The sequence below is a fragment of the Microcaecilia unicolor genome, chromosome 3, assembly GCF_901765095.1.
Source record: "Microcaecilia unicolor chromosome 3, aMicUni1.1, whole genome shotgun sequence".
Taxonomy (NCBI): Eukaryota; Metazoa; Chordata; class Amphibia; order Gymnophiona; family Siphonopidae; genus Microcaecilia; species Microcaecilia unicolor.
In genome coordinates, this window is record NC_044033.1 from 276,604,366 (window position 1) to 276,625,489 (window position 21,124).

A 21,124-nucleotide genomic window follows, 5' to 3' on the forward strand; every position below is an offset into this window, starting at 1 on the left:
ATCTCTTCTTTTCTCCATCTATACTTCTTCCCTTGGTACTCTGATCTCATCCCATGGTTTTCAGTATCATCTTTAGGCTGATGACACCCAGATCTACCTCTTCACACCAGAAATCTCAGCCGAAATCCAGGCAAGTATCAGCCTGCATGTCTGACATTGCTGCCTGGATGTCTCAGTGCCATCTGAAACTAAACATGACCAAGACTGAGCTTCTTATCTTTCCCCCTAAACCAACCACTCCTCTTCCCCCATTCTATATTTCTGTGGATAACACACTCATCCTTCCTGTCTCATCAGCTCGTAACCTTGGGGTCATCTTTGACACCTCCCTCTCCTTCTCTGCACATATTCAGCAGACTGCTAAAACCTGTCGTTTCTTTCTCTGTATCATCACCAAAATTCGCCCTTTCCTTTCTGAGCACACTACCACAACCCTCGTCCACACTCTTATCACCTCTCGCTTAGACTATTGCAACTTGCTTCTCACAGGTCTCCCACTTAGCCATCTCTCTCCTCTTCAATCTGTGCAAAATTCTGTTACACGACCAATATTCCGCCAGTGTCGTTATGCTCATATTAGCCCTCTCCTCAAGTCACTTCACTAGCTTCCTATCCGTTTCCGCATACAGTTCAAACTCCTCTTATTGACCTATAAGTGCATTCACTCTGCAGCTCCCCAGTACCTCTCCACTCTCATCTCTCCCTACATTCCTCCCTGGGAACTCCATTCACTGGGTAAATCTCTCTTATCTGCACCCTTCTCCTCCACTGCTAACTCCAGACTCCGTTCCTTTTATCTTGCTGCACCATATGCCTGGAATAGACTTCCTGAGCCGGTACGTCAAGCTCCATCTCTGGCCGTTGTAACCAGGGTCCTCTAGGTGCAGCCAAGGATAGAACAATCTCCTCCAGCCACAGGCTCCCGGTACAATCAAGAAATAAATGTCCACCACCAACTTCACTCTTAAGGACTTTATTCCATGCAGGTTTCTAGTAGACCTAATACACAGTTCCAACAGCAGCATTCACCTTCAATCTTAAGCACATAAAGCCACCTGAAAGTGTGTGGCAAATAGTCCCCTTTAAGCAGTAGGCTATCAGCACATACCAGGATTCAATACAGGCTCACAGTCAGCTCCAGTCTGGGCTCTTTATCCATAGGCGTAGACTGGGGGGGGCAATGCCCTCCCCCCAAACGACGACGTGATGACTGGCGCTAGTAGTAAAAAAAAAAAAAAAAAAAAACACAAGCAGGCACGCGCTCGTCTTCGTCCGCTTCGCTTCCCTGCCCTCTCTGTCTGCGTCCTGCCCGAAAGGAAATGACATCAGAGGAAGGCGGGACGCAGACAGAGAGGGCAGGGAAGCGAAGCGGACGGAGACGAGCGTGTCTGTCTACCCCCTCTCTTCCTCCCTCCCTCCTGTAAGGAGGTTAGAGGGTCTAAGCAGCTCAGGAGGAGATATAGGGCCAGACTACATTCCCCACAAGGCCCTGAGAGAAGGGATCGGGGTGGTAGGCCACAAAACCCGGTATGGCTCCCACGTGGAAGGGAGGGGGAAAAGGACTGGAGAGAGCAGCTGCGATGGCAGGCGAGGGCCAGAAGGGGGAGCAGGGATGACAAAGCTCAATACCCTTGGGTTAGAAATCAGTACAAGATTCCTTCCACCTGAGGGGGAGGAGGTCTCCAACCAACAGCCTAGCAGAGAAGCAGAGTGTTTGGAGTGTTTGGAGGAAGGAGAGGCTGGAGAGACCAACACACCAGGTTTGGAGGAACCAGTGGACATGGACTGTAATTGTACTTTGGGGCAGAGTTGCAGGGACAGAAGGCAGTGGGTGGTCACAGGAGTCAATTAGCTGTGTTGTGGGCGGTGTACTGCCATTCTGCAACCACCCAAGCGGAAAGACTTTTAAAACTGAAACCCAGGCTGTTGAACTGGGGGAGAACTTGGATTTAAAGGGAAGTTTTTTCTTGTTGCTTTTGTTTGGAAACTGAATGGGACTTTAACCCCTTGAACTGAGATTTTGTGGAGGAGGGGAAATAAACTGTTTGGAACTAAAAGCTGTGTTGTCTGGAAGGACTTTGTTTGTGGACTGCTAAAGGGAGCCTACCACACCCCTGAAGGTTTGCTACCGGGATTACAGTTATTACACTCCAGCGCAGGCAGCAGTCTTCTTCAGCTTTTCTGTGTTCCTGGCAGCGGTAGCAACGTACACGCTGCCTTCGGCTCTGCCCCGAAACCTTCTCTTCAAGTTCCTGTTCCCACATAGGTGGGAACAGGAACTTGAAGAGAAGGCTTCCGGGGCAGTGTGTATATGTCGCTACCGCTGCCAGGAGCACAGAAAGGTTGAAGAAGACTGCTGCCTGCGCCTGAGGGAGGGAGGAAGAGAGGGGGTAAACGGAGTCACGATCCTGGACCTCGCGGAGGGGGGGGGCAGCAGAGGGAAGATGGATGGAACTGGGAGGGGTGGGGAGCAGAGGGAAGATGGATGGGACTGGGAGAAGAGGGGAGCAGAGGGAAGGAGAAGGAGATGGATGGAACTGGGAGGGTGGGGAGCAGAGAGAAGCCTACTGGAAAGAAGACACTGCATAAAACAGAAGACACTGGGACCAAAGCGAATAGAAAAACTAAATGATCAGACAACAAAGGTAGAAAAACGTATTTTATTCAGAATTTATTACTTGAAATATGTCAGCTTTTTGAAATGTGCATCTGTGGTATTTTGCCTGTAAATTTCAATTCCTTCCTCCATATTAGCATATTCATTTGCATATGTATATATGCAAATGAATATGCTAATATGCTCCGCCCCATCCTTTGCCCCCACAAATAAAACAGTCAAACTACACCTATGTCTTTATACAGTGCACAACAAACAGTAGTTCAATTCCAAATAGAAGCAGTTCATTCAGTTCATCATCACAGTTAAATCACAAAGCAGAGGTTTCTACCTTCTACTCTCTTTACCTTCATAATAGGTTCCATACTTTAGGGACTTCTCATACTCAAGGGATTCCACCCTGCATCTGCTTCACTGGTAGACTCAATACTTTAGGGACCTCTATTACCCAAGGGTTTTCAGCCTGCCAAATACTTTTGGGACTTTCTCACACCTGCATCTGCTTCACTCTACCTTCTTCTCTCCATCTCTCTCTTGGAACTCCTTCCCACCTGCCTAATCAATTCCTGGCTTCTGCTCTCACAACCAATCACTCTCCTTCCATTAGCTTCCCCCACACCCATCCCAGCTAAGTTAAGCATTGGACTAATGATGAGCTCCTGCACACAGGGTTTCCTATCTCTCTTTCCCCCTAGTGGCAGCCAATCTACACTTCCTGCCAGCTTACACCCATGTCTTCCCCTATTGCAGCTAGGAGTCCAGTCCGGGTTCTTCATCTCACCCCCTGGCTCCTTGCCTACAATGCCTTCTGGGACTTGTATTTCAGACTGAAACTGCCTTAATCCAACTATCCTGGATGTGACTCTATCACACCATCTTCAAATCTAAGCTAAAAGCCCACCTTTTTGATGCTGCTTTTAACTCCTAACCATTATTCACTTGTTCAGAACCCTTATTTTATCATCCTCACTTTAATATTCCCTTATCTCTTCTTTGATCTAATTGGATTGTAAGCTCTGTCGAGCAGGGACTGTCTCTTCATGCTCAAGTGTACAGCGCTGCGTACGTCTAGTAGCGCTACAGAAATGATAAGTAGTAGTAGTAGAGTCCATTGGATGTTTGAGTAAAACCTTTATATGACCTACATATTATCTAGCTCCTTATTTTTGGTATCACCTTCACTGTGCTTTGCGCAAGGGATTTTGTTCTTCTGTTTTCGTCGATGGCTGAGGGGAGACATGGTAGCGCTGTAGAAATGATTTGTAGTAGTAGTCTATAAAATACTGAGTGCAGTGGAACTGGTAGGCATGAATCACTTGTTTACATTTTCCAAAAAATGCAAAGATTAGGGGTCACACAATGAAGCTACTAAGGAGTAAATTTACAACAAACCGGAGAAAATATTTCTTCACTCAAAATGTAATTAAACTCTGGAATTTGTTGCCAGAAAATGTGATAAAAGCAGTTAGTTTAGCAGGGTTTTAAAATAGTTTGGATAATTTCCTAAAAGAAAAGACTTTAAACCATTATTAAGATAGACTCAGGAAAAGCCACTGCTTATTTCTAGGATATGCAGAATAAATCTGTTTACTCTTTGGGATCTTACCATGTACTGGCCACTTTTAGAAACAGGATATTGGGCTTGATGGACCTTTTGTCTGTCCCAATATGGCAACCCTTATGTTCATGCACCTGTCCACACAGGGTAACTACTACTCTCCCATTTCATGCAGAAACTAAATCTTAAACTACTTCCACCTGATGAATAACCTATTGTAGGGGTAGGCAACTCCAGTCCTCGAGAGCCGCAGGCAGGTCAGGTTTTCAGGATATCCACAATGAATATGCAGGAGATAGATTTGCATACCATGGAGGCAGTGCATATTCACTGTGGATATCCTGAAAACCTGACCTGCCTGCGGCTCTCGAGGACCGGAGTTGCCTACCTCTGACCTATTGTCAGGAAAGAGAAGATACAATGTACTCACTTGCCCTGTACCCTTTTATCCCCACCTCTTTACCTCTTAGTTGTTCTATCTGTGTGTTTGTCCTATTTAGATTGTGAGCTCTTTGAGCAGGGACTGTCTTTTCGTGTATGATGTAGTAGTAGGTTTACTTGATGCACAATTACATAGAAAAATGGGTTCAGTGTACTCTTTGGTATGTTTAAAAGTAGTCTTGCAAAAGAAGTTCTTCTCTCTTACCCTAGACTCTAACTCAAAGTATAAAAACCTTTAAAAATAAAACCATAAAGGAAACCTGTAAAGGGTGGAAGATAAAGCAAAAACAAATAAATAAACTACAGACCAACGCCAGTTGAGGAAATTACTCCAATTTAGTCTGCAGCATGTGCACCTACTGTTGCAGGAACCCCAGAGGGGATTGCCAATCCTGTAACAAAAGGTCTATTACCTGCTGCTCCCCTCCACAGGGCTCAAATGGCTCTGTCTATGCAGACCCTCTCTCATCCCCACCAACTCTTACAGCTGAAGAGGAAGAGAACACACACAAACATGGTTTAGTGGGACAGTGTCAGCATAGATTCAGTCAAGGGAACTCTCGTCTCATCAATCTGCTTAATTTCTTTGAAAGCGTGAATACACACGTTCATAAAGGTGAGCCAGTTGATGTAGTTTATCTACATTTTCAGAAAGCTTTTGATAAAGTTCCTCGTGAGAGACTCCTGAAAAAATTAAAATGCCATGAGATAGAAGGCAATGTTAGGAATTGGTTATTGGACAGAAAAGGAGGGTAGAGTTAAATGGCCATTCTTCTCAAAGCTGCAGGGATCTGTACTGGGACTGGTGCTATTTAACATTTTTATAAATGATATGGAAATTGGAACAAGTGAGGATTAAATTTGCAGATGACACAAAGCTATTAAAAGCTGTTAAAACACATGCGGACTATGAAAAATTGCAGGAAGACGTTAAGAAATTGGAAGACTGGGTATCCAAATGGCAGATAACATTTAATGCGGACAAATGCAAAGTGATGCACATTGGGAAGAATAATCCACATCATTGTTACCTGATGCTAGGGTCCACCTTCAGATGCAGCACCCAAAAAAAGATCTCAGTGTCATTGTAGACAATTTGCTGAAATCTTCTGCCCAGTGGTCGGGGAGAAATCAAGATAGCACCGTGAACGAACATGGGAAAATTAGGTTCTTACCTTGGTAATTTTCTTTCCTTTAGTCATAGCAGATGAAGCCATTACGTATGGGTTATGTCCATCAACCAGCAGGGGAGATAGAGAGCACTCAAACTTTCACAGTGCCCTCTTGGCCAGCTAGCTCCACTGCCTCTTCAATATTTGAAGCTTCCAAAGCAGTATGGCAAACCGCAATGGGAATCACAAGAGCTTTCCTCACAGCGAACGATGGCCATCACAAGGGCATGAACTCATAAAGGAGGGAATGCACATCCTCCTGGAGGGAATAAACTCATCCTCCTTATTGTATAAGTGGAGGGGAACACACGCGCCTCCTGGAGGGAATCACACATCCTCCCAACACACTGGAGGGAATGAACTCATCCTCCTAAATTTAAACTGAACATGAATCCTGAAGATTGTTTTCCAACTTTCTCCCAAGGAAGGAACTTCAGGAAATTAGAACAGAACCTGAAAAACAGATTCACAGCATACAGACAATCATACAGGGAGGGCTCATGGCTTCATCTGCTATGACAAAAGGAAAGAAAATTACCAAGGTAAGAACCTAATTTTCCCTTCCTTGTCATCAAGCAGATGAAGCCATTACGTATGGGATGTAACAAAGCAATCCCTAGATAGGGTGGAAACAAGCCACACCACGCGCTAGCACTTGTGCACCAAAACGCGCATCCCTCCTGGCAGCCACATCCAGCCTGTAATGTCGGGCAAAGGAGAGCTTAAAAGCCCATGTTGCTGCACTGCATATCTCTTGAAGAGAGAGTGCTCCAGTTTCAGCCCAAGAGGAAGAAATCGCTCTAGTAGAATGTGCCTTAAAGGCTACAGGTGGAACCCTGCCGGCAACAAGATAAGCTGAAAAGATAGTTTCTTTGAGCCAGCGGGCAATAGTGGCTTTAGACGATGGAGACCCTCTGCGAGAACCGGATAGCAAAACAAACAGATGATCAGAAGTCCTGAAAGAGTTAGTAACTCGCAGATACTGCAGCAGAGTCCTGCGCACATCCAAAAGGTGCAGCTGCCCAAAAGATTCTGGAAACTCTTCCTCTGAAAAAGAGGGCAAGAAAATAGGCTGGTTTAGGTGAAAGGCTGAAACCACCTTAGGCATAAAGGAAGGCACGGTCCGAACCGTGACTCCGGACTGAAAATTGCAGAAATGGGTCTCTACAGGACAGCACCTGGAGCTCTGACACCCGTCTCGCCGAAGTAATGGCCACAAGAAAAACGGCCTTCAGTGTCAAATCTTTCTCCGATGGTCGCCGAAGCGGCTCAAAAGGAGATGCCTGCAGAGTTTTCAAAACTAGCCCCAGGTTCCAAGCTGGACAGGGTGCTCGCACTGGAGGTTGGAGCCGAAGCACCCCTCTAAGAAACCGTGCCACATCTGGGTGAGCAGCCAAAGACACGCCTTCCACCTTACACGAAGGGAGGCCAACGCTGCCACCTGCACCCGCAGGGAATTATAGGCCAAGCCTTTTTGTACACCTTCCTGCAAAAAGTCCAGAATCGGCGAGACAGGAGCCCGCATTGGAGCAATGGCTCTGGAAGCACACCAAGACTCAAACAGGCACCAAATCCTGGCATAAGCCACGGAAGTGGACCGCTCGCGGGCTTGCAGGAGAGTGGAAATAACTTTATTGGAATAACCTTTATCCCTCAATTGCGCCCTCTCAATAGCCATGCCGTAAGACCAAAGCGGCCGGCGTCCTCCATGGCTACCGGTCCCTGAGTCAACAGGTTCGGTACCAGAGGTAACGGCAGAGGAGCCTCCAGGAGCATCTGTCGGAGGTCTGCATACCAAGGTCTCCTTGGCCAATCCGGGGCGATGAGGACCACTTCTCCTGGGTGCAGCCGAATCCGCATGAGCAGGCGCCCTATCAAGGGCCATGGGGGAAACACATAAAGTAGACCCGGAGGCCAGGGTTGAGCCAAGGCATCCAACCCCGCCGAGCGAGGATCTCTCCGTCTGCTGAAGAAGCACGGGACTTTGGTATTGGCACTTGTCGCCATTAGATCCATCACGGGCTTGCCTCATTTGGCACAGACCTGCAGGAAAACTTCGTCTGCCAGATTCCATTCTGCTGGATCGATCTGATGCCTGCTCAGATAATCGGCCTGCACATTGCTCTGACCTGCAATATGAGCTGCCGACAGACACTGCAGCTCGGCCCAGTGGCAAATCAGTTCGGCCTGCGCGGCTAGTGCTCTGCACCTTGTTCCGCCTTGTCGATTTATATAGGCCACCGTTGTCGTGTTGTCCGACATCACTCTGACAGCCAATCCTTCCAGGGTCACTTGAAAGGCCAGAAGCGCCTGAAACACCGCTTTCAACTCTAGGCGGTTGATGGACCACTCCGACTCCTCGGGTGTCCATAGACCCTGGGCATGCTTCCCCTTGCAGTGTGCGCCCCAGCCCTTCAGGCTGGCATCTGTTACCACCAGGCACCAAACGGGGAGCATCAGCGGCATTCCTCGCCGCAGCATGCTATCTGAGAGCCACCACTCCATGCTGAGTCGGGCCGCAGGGAGCCAAGTAACTCTGCATTGGTAATCCTGAGAAATAGGAGACCATCTCCGGAATAGGGAATACTGTAGAGGTCTCAGGTGCGCTCTCGCCCAGGGTACCACTTCCATCGTGGCTGTCATCGATCCCAGCAGCTGGACAATGTCCCAAGCTCGCGGGCGGGGCATCCTCAGGAGCAGACGGACCTGATTCTGAAGCTTGCAATGCCTTAGCTCGGGTAGGAACACATAGCCCAAGACTGTGTCGAACCTGGCCCCCAAAAACTCTAGAGATTGTGAAGGGGACAGGTGACTTTTGGCCATATTGACAACCCAGCCTAGAGATTGCAGTACTGAGACCACTCTGGCTGTAGATTGTAAGCTCTCTGTTGCAGAGTCTGCTCTGATGAGCCAGTCGTCTAGGTACGGGTGAACCCTGATACCTTCTCGCCTGAGAAAAGCAGCTACTACCACCATTACCTTCGAAAAGGTTCGGGGAGCTGTGGCGAGGCCAAAAGGCAAGGCCCTGAACTGGAAATGTTTTCCCAACACCGCAAACCTCAGAAACCTCTGGTGCGGGGGCCAAATCGGTATGTGCAAGTAAGCTTCTTTCAGGTCTAGAGACGTGAGAAACTCTCCTGGCTGTACCGCCGCAATGACGGAGCGCAGGGATTCCATGTGGAAATGCCGCACTCTCAGGGACTTGTTCACTTCTTTTAAGTCCAGAATAGGGCGAAAGGACCCACCTTTTCACGGCACCACAAAGTAGATGGAGTATCGGCCGCAGCCTTGCTCGGCAGGAGGCACCGGGGTCACTGCCCCTAACTGAATCAGACCTTGTAAAGTCTCCTCCACCGCCGCCCGTTTGACGGCAGAACCGCATCGGGACTCCACAAACACGTCTCTTACTGGGGCGTTGAATTCTATTCTGTATCCATCTCTGATCAGGTCCAGAACCCACTGATCTGAGGAAATCTTGGCCCACTCCTCGACAAAGAGGGAAAGCCGTCCTCCGATGACAGGCATCGAGGAGAGGGCCGGCGCACCATCATTGAGAGGGTCGCCCCTGAACTCCTGGTCTTGAGCCACCAGCTGCGGAACGCTTGTTCGAGCGAAAGGAGTTCCTCTGCTGACCACGGGCACGTGACGTGAACCCAGCAGAACGCCCCGGGCGGTACCTTCTAGCTTCACGGAAGCGAGGTCTGTACGAGGAGTGGACCGCCTGGCCCTTAGAGGAAGGCCTCTGCCTATCTTCGGGCAAGCGCTGGGGTTTTGGATCACCCAGGCCTTTCACAATTTTCTCCAACTCCTCACCAAATAGGAGAAGTCCTTGAAAAGGCAACTTCACCAACCTTTGTTAGAGGCCATGTCCGCTGCCCAGTGTCGTAGCCACAGACGACGGCGAGCCGCCACTGCTACTGCCATTTGTTTAGCCGAAGCTCTGACAAGGTCATAAAGGGCATCAGCCAGAAAGGACAAGGCCACCTCCATCCGCGGAGCCACATCCAAGAAGGGCTCCGCTCCATCTCCGGGCTGAGCCACCGCCTGTTGCAGCCAAGCTAGACAGGCTCTAACAGCATAACAGCTGCATGCAGACGCCCGAACAGTGAGACCTGCAATTTCAAAGGACCGTTTCAATGCTGTTTACAACTACGATCCTGCTGAAAATCAGTTCAAAAACCTCTGTTCCAGCGTCTCTGCGTTTAAAAACGCGACGCGACTTTTTTTTTTTTTTTAAAGCTGTGAGGAAAGCAGAGGTATTGAAGACTCCGGAGGCTCAGATGAGTGGGAAAGGCAGGGAAAGGGTGAACCTATATGCCTGCATCCACTGTTGGTGGGTAAGGACAGGGAAAGCAAGGCAATATGTCCACATCCACAGATGTATGGGTAAGGCAGGGAAAGGGCTAACCTATGTGCCTTTAAAGTGAGGCTGCTATAGAGTCCAACACCCCGGTTAACAACTGACAAGCCTGGAACCACCTCCCGGCAGATTTTTCTGGAGCTCGAACAAGCTGCAGCCACCCTGCTAGGGGAGATAGAGAATACTGGAGAGGCAGTGGAGCTAGCTGGCCAAGAGGGCACTGTGAAAGTTTGAGTGCTCTCTATCTCCCCTGCTGGTTGATGGACATAACCCATACGTAATGGCTTCATCTGCTTGATGACAAGGAAACAGGAGTTTGTTCTTGTGGCTCTCTAAAAAGCTTTTTTTTTTTTTTTTTTTTTTAACTGTTGTACTTTTCTGGCCTTTGGGCAACCATGAGGAGAGGAAAGGGAAAAGCAGGTTACCTCATCACCAGAGGAGGTCCCAATGGATAAATATCTTTGCTCCCGCACAGGACCACATGAGGCCACAAAGGGTGCAATTATGGAGCAAACATAAGACTAGCCATAATGGGTCAGACCAGTGGTCCATCTAGCCTAGTGTGGCTAAGCACCTGGCAGAAATGCAGATAACAACAACGTTCCATGCTACCAATCCCAGGACAAGCAGTGACTTCCCCACATCTGTCTCAATAGCAATTGGCTTTTCCTCCAGGAACTTGTCCAAACCTTTTTTAAACCCAAATATGCTAACCACTGTTACTACATCCTCTGGAAACGAGTTCCAAAGCTGAACTATTTGTTGAGTGAAAAAAATATTTCCTCCTGTTTTGTTTTAAAAGTATTTCCATGTAACTTTATTGAATGTCCCCTATCTGTGTTCTTTCTGAAAGAATAAAAAATTGATTCACTTTTACTTGTTCTACACCACTCAAGATTTTGGTAGACCTCAATCATATCTCCCCTCAGCCGTCTATTTTCCAAGCTGAAGAGCCTTAACCTCTTTAGCCTTTTCTCATTTTGGTCGCTCTTCTTTGAAACTTTTCTTATTCCGTTATATCTGTTTTGAGATAGGGCGACCAGAATTGAACTACTACTACTTATCATTTCTATAGCGCTACTAGACGTATGCAGCGCTGTACAATTGAACATGAAGAGACAGTCCCTGCTTGACAGAGCTTACAATCTAACTCTCGGTAACTGTTAAAGCACAGCCGTGGCATCTGCTACCATGCTGGCATGCTAGCACATACTAAGTCACACACTAACTAGATATCTTTCGAGTAAACTATATGAAATTCAACTATATACTCAGATCTAGAATAATTAAAGAAACTCTGCCTGAAAGTTCAATTCCATGAGACGTACCACAGACAGAACACAATTTTAAACAAAGAACAAATATTTCACCCTAGAAATTGGGCAAAGAGTAAATCAGACATCACAAAGCTTCAGAAAGTGCAACCTTCCAACAAACAAAAAGAATATTCTGTATAACCTGCTAGAAACAGCTGTCATAAAAAGCCTTTAATATAAAGACATTATCAAGTCTGCAGACAAAGAAGGCTCTGTGATGATTATGAACACACAAAAGTACATAGCAGAAAGGCGCAGACAGAGATGGATAGTAACAAAGTAGTTACTTCTTTGTAACTCATTACAAGTAAGCTGTACAGGCTTTCCAAACAATGTCAGAAGCAGCTTGCATCTGATTGGGCCTGAACATCAACCAAAGCCTCCATATCATGCATTCATGGGCAGATACATTTCGGCTGAAACTTAATGCAGAGAAAACCCAATGCTTAATACTCACTTCTCAATATAACAAGAAAAAATTTACAGTCATTAACACACCAAATCTGAACCTTCCAATCTCAGACACCCTAAAGATTCTTGGAGTTACCATCGATCGACACCTAACACTCGAGAACCACACGAAAAACACAACCAAGAAGATGTTCTACTCAATGTGGAAACTAAAAAGAGTAAGACCTTTCTTCCCAAGGACTGTTTTCCGTAACCTGGTACAAAGTGACATCTAACTCAACTACTTCAGCCAAATGGATACCTGAATGCGGAGTCCCACAGGGGTCCCCCCCTCTTGCCGACACTATTCAACTTAATGATGATACCCTTGGCCAAACTATTATCAAACCAAAACCTCAACCCATACATATATACAGATGTCGTAACGATCTACATCCCATTTAAACAAGATTTAAAGGAAATTTCCAATGACATCAACCAAAGTCTCCATATCATGCATTCATGGGCGGATGCATTTCAGCTGAAACTTAATGCAGAAAAAACCCAGTGCCTAATACTTACCTCTCAACATAACACGAACAAATTCACCACCATTAACACACCAAATCTGAACCTTCCAATTTCGGATACCCTAAAAATTCTTGGAGTCACCATCGATCGACACCTAACACTTGAGAGCCACGCGAAAAACACAACCAAGAAGATGTTCCACTCAATGTGGAAACTAAAAAGAGTAAGACCTTTCTTCCCAAGGACTGTCTTCCGTAACCTGGTACAATCAATGGTGCTCAGTCATCTAGACTACTGCAACACACTCTTCGCCGGCTGTAAAGAGCAAATAATCAAGATACTTCAGACAGCCCAGAACACTGCAGCTAGACTCATATTCGGCAAAACAAAATATGAAAGTGCTAAGCCCCTATGAGAAAAACTACACTGGCTCCCACTTAAAGAACGCATCACGTTCAAAATTTGCTCCCTAGTTCACAAAATCATTCACGGAGATGCAACAGCCTACATGTCAGACCTGATAGACTTACCACCCAGGAATGCCAAAAGATCATCCCGCACATTCCTTGATCTGCACTTCCCTAACTGCAAAGGTCTAAAATACAAATTAATGCACGCGTCAAACTTTACCTACTTGAGCACACAGTTATGGAATGCACTGCCGCGCAACTTAAAAGCAATCTACGAACTAATGAACTTTTGCAAACTACTAAAGACCCATCTCTTTAACAAGTCATACCACAAAGACCAACCAATATGAATATATGCAACACCTCCACATATATTCAGAACTATCTTACATTATCTGCTTGTTATAATAATATCATGTTTTATCATTATCATGTTGCCTAAGATCCTTTTCTATTTTCTATTATATTTCCATCACTCTTGATGTATTGTAAGCCACATTGAGCCAGCAAAGAGGTGGGAAAATGTGGGATACAAATGCAATAAATAAATAAACTTCAGGTCCCAAAAACAGATGAGCTGGGACCGGAGGTTCAGGCCCAATCAGATACAAGCCAGCATCTGACATTACTTGGAAAACCTTGTCCCCAACCCTCTACACCCACAATCACTGGAAGGGACCAAGATGCAAATCTTCTATAGTCCCATGGCTACATGTAGCACTGTGCACTGCAGCCAAGTGGTTAGAGCTGCTGGCCTGAGAGTGCTTGCTCGATTGCCAGAGTTCCACGTGCAGCACTGTGCACTGTAGCCAAGAAGTTAATGCTGCTCTACTTGGAGTACTCACTGTTCTCTCACCCAAAGACAGGAGACAAGTGATGATCGCATTGGAATACTTGCAACTTGTTTGCTCACCGCTTTACCGCTCCTTAGGAATCTTGTAGACAGTCCCATGTGCAACACTGTGCACTGTAGCCAGGAAGTTAGTGCTGCGCTCCTCAGAGTGCTTGCTAGATTTTAATTCTGTGATTATCATCTATGTTTTTTTTCCAAGCTCAAATATTTTATTAAGTTTTTCAAAAAGATAAACAAGAAATCAAGGTAAAGGGACAATGAGGTTTACAACCAAGAAAGAAACTTAAAATAAAACAAACTAAAATGGCACACACCCTTCCCTCCTCCCTCTCACAAATAAATTTAACAAGCTTCTTAACCCTAGAAAGCATGACGTTAAAAATATACATATTAACGTCATGGGGGCCTTTTAGGCCCCCATGCACATAATGTAGAAAAACACACTTAAATAACTTTCACAAGTTTATTTCAAAATTGCTCAATAAAATATGAATAGTGGACAACATTTTAATTATAATTTTTCACAGAAAACACCAAAAAATCTTTTTTTTCCCAAATTTCACGCAAAGACATGAAAACACACAAAAATGCATAGAAATCTATAGCAAACTAGCTGCAGCTACATTTTTATTCTAACTTTCTTTTCTATTATATTAGTCTTCCAAACAATTCTGACATGTTATTTTTTCAGAAGAGTGTTCTTTGCAAACAGTTTCCTTACAAGTGGAACAATATCGCTCAGTTTTCCTCTCTATGTTTCTTGGACACATGAAACAACGCTTTCGTTTTCTTTCTCCTGGCTCTGGAGTAATCTGAAACTGTACGCCACACCGTTTCATTGCTTCTTTAGTTTTCTTTGGCAAGCATTTCAAGTCGCTTCGCTCTATCATGTGAGGTATTACAAGTTCATGACAAAGGTCCTTCAAGAATAAGCGTCTCCTGTCCTTCCTCTGTGCATGAAATTCAGGATGAGTTTCTGTATAAATAATGAACGAATTTAGGGCTGCTACATCAAGCATATTTGAAAATAGTACTACAGGCCATCGTTTTGTTTGCCTCTTACACGAATATTCTCCCACCATCTCATCCATTTTATCTACACCTCCTTTTGTTGCATTGTAATGCAGGATGATTTCTGGTTTCAATTTTTGGTTATTGCTGTCAACACTGCAATCGTGATGCATGGTACTGAGTAAAATTACAGATTTCTCCTTCTTTGCCTTGTAAGATACCAAAGTCGCTTTGTTATTGAATCCAAAGACACTCTCATAAAGTGCTCGCTGACGATTGTGTTTGAGTGCTGCTGGAATTTCTCGTCTGTTTTGCTTTATAGTACCAACAAGTGTAATAGCTTTTGCAAGCAGAAAATTGCCTAGTTCAACATTGGTGAAATAATTGTCCATGGTGATGTTTCTACCTGAATTGAATATTGGAACAGCAAGAGTTTTGACTATTTCAGACCCCAGATCCTTCTGTACTGGTGCACCAACCTCTTTGCCACAGTAGATTACGCCATTTATGCCATAATAATTTGCAGAATCACACATCCAGAAGATTTTTATACCGTACTTGGCTGGCTTGCTGGGCATGTATTGTATGAATTTGCAGCGTCCTCTGAACGGTACAAGTTGCTCATCTACAGTAACATTAGTACTAGGATTGTAAAGTTTTGTGCAATTTTTGATAAATATGTTCCAGATATAACTGATAGGGGCTAATTTGTCTGTTTCAAACCTCGCTGCACGAGTTCGCTTATCATCAAAGCGAATGATCCTTCTAATTTCCTCATATCTGCCCACTGACATTGTCGCCTTATAGTGTGGATCAGAAAGTGGGTCCAGAAATAATTCTCGTATTGGGACATCATACGATTTTTGACTCCCTGCCAGCAGGAAAAGTCCAATATATGCATAAAGTTCCTCTTTTGAGATATTTTTCCAGGACTTATTTTTTGCTGAAGCGATACGTCTTCCTTCTAGGTTTGAACATAATAGGACCTCTTCTGCAATATTGTCAGAAAAATAAGTACAGAATACATCTTTAGGGGTAAAGTAACTGGGACTTCCCACAGCTCCTTCAGCCTGCCTCACAATATTGTGTATTGGAGTACGTCCGACTAATGTAGGATTACTGTCCCAAAAAACATTCGTTTTGGATGTTCTACTTATCGCTTCTTGAGGATCCACTAGATTCACTTCTTCATCATCAGAAGAATCACTGGATGAGGATGTTTGATTAACTGGTGGCAGATATTCTTCATCAGACAAAGATAGTTCACTTTCATCATCGCTTTGAAACATAATCGCTTCAATCTCTTGGTCAGTCAGACACTTGGAGGAAGACTGTGCCATTGCTGACTAGATGTTAGAAAATGAAACAGATTTCCTCTCAACAGCTTATCTTATCACAGGTCCTTCAGCAATTAGCTCACAGTGTATACTGTCCTCAGTGTTCAGAGGACCTGAGGTGATGTCATGGCCTTATCACTCCCTCCAAAAATCACATGACATCCTCACATGTTATTATCCACACCCTGGCCCCTCCACCAGCATTACTGAGTACAAATAAAGTAACTTGAGACACAAACACTTCTGAGAACATGATAAAAACAGCGGGGGCCTAAAAGGCCCCCAATTCGTACAGATGTAGTTTTCACCAAACAAGCATTGTTACACCATAATGCCTATGAAAAAAAATTATATGAACAACTGGATATTATCAACAATGACATACTTGAGTAATACCTTGAGTTTCAAAATTCTAACTAAAGTAATTTTGCAGATAATAGCAAAAATGTAAGCATGGGGGCCTAAAAGGCCCCCAATATGCGTTCTAGGGTTAAAACAGTATTACATTTGTAATTTTTAGGGCTGCAGCCTGAGTAAAAATTTTAATCGCAATTAACCTTGCGATTAAAGTTGGGCCATAGTTGGCTGTTCATGGGGGGGAGCAGGGGCACAGGGATGGACGAGGGAGCACATTTCCTCCTCCCCTCCCCCCCCCCAACTAGATATCTTACCTTTGCAAGTTGGTATGTACATATTCACAATACAGTACTGCTTGTAAACATACTAGATTATGTGGTCCAACTTAAAATACTTTTTATTTTGTAATAAAAAACTAGTTTTAAGAGGCTGTACTTTATTAATTTTACTTGAGTTTTTGTTTTGTTTTTTTGGATAAAACTTTCTACTTTTACTTCACTACTTTTGAAGCCAGTACTTCTAAAAAGTAACAACCCCTTCTCTGGGCACAGAGAGCTCTCAAACTACAGGACACTGACTGAGGAACCTCTACTGGATGGCACCATAATATGTCAACCTTTTCATGATATAAATGGAAGAGATATTTTTATGACTAAGGCAGCGAGAAGAGAGACTCAAACAATTGTATAATTTCTTTAAAGAATCCCATCCTTCGGATTCAAAATTGACTACTCCACAGAAAGTTAATTTTCAAGAATCCACAGTGTCTATCAACAATGGCTATATAAATATCTGTAACTGGAAGCCAACTGACAGATGCAGCTACCTCCACAATTCCAGCTTCCACCCTTCACATATAAAAAGTCCATTATGCACAGACAAGCCACATGATACCATTCTCTGACACAAGAGACAGAACACCTCAAAAATCCTGACTTCAAAAGGCTACAATGTTTTCTCTAAAGAGTGGGCTGGTGTGTGCAAATCTTTTTTTGTGTGAGCAGCAAATTTTAGAAGTCAACAATTTTTGAGCGCCAGTATTAGCAATGCATTTCTGCATATAGCACAAAAAGGCATTTTTGTGAGCAACCATATAAAATCTGTGATGCTCCTAAAATGTATGAGCAATCGCTCATTTATTCGGCTTAGAGGGAACATTGGTTACAACCCCAAAATCATCTCCACACACTTGGGGAAAATCTACTGAAGTATAAAGAAAGGAGTCCCACTTCTAGTAATATACAATGTAGAGTTGGAAAAACAGAAAAATCGTGTAAGGTCTACAGTCACTACTCCAGGAGGATGAATCACTCAGATATTCCCAGCTCTACCAGTGCTGGCATACTGACAACCACCAAATCTGAAACAAAAGTTAGTGAAAAGCAAATTCCCAACAGAAGTTCAAAAGAAAAAGAATGCAATATACTAAGCTACAAAATGTGCTAGCACATAGCACAAGACCCCACAGTTACCCATATGGTAACATTAGCAGTAAATTTGAAAGACTGATCATACTCCTGAGGCCCTGGATTAAGAAGGAGGTTCATTCCTGTCACAGTATGGGCAAAACTAACCTATTTGGAGTTACTGCCCTCAAAAGAAAAACATTTAACATAAAAGGATTCTACTCATGCTCTTCCCCATATGTAATATATATTCAATGCAGAAAATGTGAAGAAGAATAGATGCTAAAGATAGAATCAACTCACACAGGCACCACAAGGCAAAGCAAGGTGGCACTTTTCTAGGTGAACATTTTTCGGGACCAGAACACTGTAAAAGAAAATGTTAAAAAAGTCCAAGAATACAAGATACCTCAACACCAACAAGAAAGGACTTATAAGATCTGGGCTTCCTATCACATTATAAACCATAAAATTATATAGGGGTTGATATTCAAAACAATTTAATTGGACAACAGAGGCTCCTGCCCTGTTAAGTCGTACTAGCCATTTCAAATTCTAATGTTCAGTGGCACTTAACCATATAGTATCACTGAAGACCACCGCTGCACTATCCAGTTAGTGCCAGGGCAGTCTAAAGCACAGTCGAGGTGGATCCAGAAGTGGTCCTGGCACCACAGTGTTGAGGACCAGATAGCAGGCATATTTGCAGCACAGAATGCTGTCCTAACTATGCCTTATTAGGATACGGCACTGAATATCGGCTGTACCAAGAAAATCTCCAGGCACCGCCACACACCTAGATATTCAATGCTGGTACACGGATAGTGACACCACCGAATATCTAGCCTAATTCAGCCCAAGATGGTCAGTGCTTAGAAAAAGGCTGACCTCCACAGGTTACTTAAGAACATAAGCATAGCCATACTGAGTCAGACCAATGATCCATCTAACCTTCATACTGTCTTTTGTCACTTTCTGATCACACATCCATCTCTCTCCCATGTTTCTCACCCTCACGCCTACTTTTCCCTGTGAGACTGTCACTGGAATGCTTTTATGTTGCACCTATTACTTTGATATTGTTATCTTTTGCTCATACTGTCCTGGCCTGAGAAAGGTAGTTTTGGCCTTCCAAAGCTAGTCAAAAAATGTATTAAGTTATTCCCATAAACAAAGCTTCTTATTTTTCTTTTTTCATTTTGTTTCGTTCTTATTTCTATTTACCAACTAGATACCCTGTTATGGGGTGGAGAGACGTAGATTTGAAATACGGTTATAGCATACAGTACATTATGGTATGCTTTCATAATACATCTGTGCTAACTGTAAGTATCCTTACAGTGCATTATTACAGCCATACAAGTTGGCAACATCCTAACCTGAGGGAGTCAAACTATTCCATCTCAAAGCTCAGAAACCTCTGGAAAAGGTTTTAGAGCCTTTTCAGGAGTTCAGCGTAGTAGTCCTTTTACAGTCTCCCTAGTTCTTTTCAACCTCTATAGTGGTTCATTGAGTCCATGGTCCTCTGTTCTTCATAGTTAAGAATATTGTTTTCACCATCAAATTTTGCAGAGAGTTTACTCAAAATGGAGAAGTCCAGCTTCAAAATGCTGCATTACGTACAAAAGTTATGATGTCAGTAACAACACAACCAATTAACAGTAGATACAATTAGAGATATTGGCATAAAATTATTATAAGTTTATTTACTACATCAGATACTCACCATTAACATTTTATGCAGATCCTCCTCAAATGAGTCTATGTTGCAGCTGATCTTGTTCGAGTCATCCAACACCTCCCGTATCATGAACTGATAGTACTGCTTCATCAGCAAGCCACCTTTCAGGACTTCTTTACACTCTCTCACTAACTGGAAGAGAAGCAATCACAGGCTGCATTAATCCAGTCACTAGCCTCAGGTTTCCTTCTCCTTAAGCCTACCACAATTCTGCATTTGTTTCACAGGCAGGACACCATTATATTAAGTCTTCCCAGATAGTTTACCATTTGTTTTATGCAACTCATTAAACCCAAGGTAGGCAGTAGCTGAGAGGTACAAAATGTGGGCACACCATTTTGAAATTGTTGTGATTGTTTTGCATCTGACATTGTATTAAAAAAATTAATTAAAAAAAAACAACCTAAGCTATCAAGGGCCAAGACACCGTAAAGGAGACATTAGGCCTTACCTGATAATTTTCTTTCCAACAGACCTTGCCACTATTCCAGGGCTTGTGGGAATAGTTATGTCCATCAAACAGCAGATGGAAATAGAGAGCACTGAACTGATCTGTGCCATATATCTTCAGTCAGCTAGCCCCATTCCTCAGTATTTACATAGACAAGCAGTATGGACAAGAGCAGAAGAAAATACAACCACCTTAACAACTTGTAAAAATAAACCAAACTGACAGAATCAGTTCAGTAAAATATTCATCCATCTGGGAAACTTGTAGAGAAATAAAAAGGCCACCAATGGGAACATATAAATCTTCAAAGTGCCTAAAAAAAAAAAAAACTCAGAACCACGGGTGGGCTCCTGGAACAGTGGGAAGGACTAAAGGAAAGAAAATATCAGGTAAGGCCTAATTTCTCCTTCAGTCTCTTCCCACGATTCCAGGACTACTGGAATGTTCAAAAGCAATCCTTAAGAGATAGTGGGCTCCTGGCACTGCTGCCTGCAGAGCCAAGGCACCAAAAATGGCCTCCGAATGAGCTGCAACATCCACCCTATAATGCTTGGCAAAAGCATGCAGCGTCGACCACATTCCCACCTTGCAAATATTCACCGGGGATGTCAAAGTAGTCTCTGCTCAGGAGGCAACTATACATCTTATAGTATGAGCCTGTAAAGCAAACAGGCTGAGGTAAAGGTCTCCTTCAGACACCTAGCAATTGTGGGCTTGGACGCCATCAGATCCAATTTCTGTCTGCCAAAAAGCCTGTCAGATTTTCTAAACTCATTTGTAATCTCCAGGTATCTGAGGAGAACTCTCCGTACATCAAGGAGATTCAAGGGAGACATGGAACTCCCCCATCCTCCCTGCAAAACAAAGACGGATCCATAGCCGACACCACTTTAGGCAGAAAGGAAGGAACCATTCTAAGGGAGACTCTCCTGCCTCAGTAAACTGGAGAAAAGGATCTTTCAAAAAAAAAAAAAAAGAAGCTTGGAGTTCCTACATATGACACGTCAAAGTTATAGCCGCTAAGAATGCTGCCTTCAGTGTAAAATACTTCAAGGTAGCCTTCCAGAGAGGCTTGAATGGAGGCTTCTGATGAGCCCTGAGGACCAAATTAAGATTGCATTCAAGAAAAAGCATCTGAAAGGGGAGCTGCAGTTGGCCACCCTCTCAAGAGCC

At 44.1% G+C, this 21,124-nt stretch overlaps 1 protein-coding gene across 1 annotated transcript in view; it reads right to left on the minus strand.

Moving 5' to 3' along the window:
• Positions 1-21,124, minus strand: part of MAP3K4 (mitogen-activated protein kinase kinase kinase 4) — a 540,168-nt gene that overhangs the window by 316,377 nt on the left and 202,667 nt on the right. Inside the window, 1 exon segment of the mRNA XM_030198101.1 lies at positions 19,486-19,632. Within this exon segment, the coding sequence (XP_030053961.1) occupies positions 19,486-19,632 (147 nt within the window).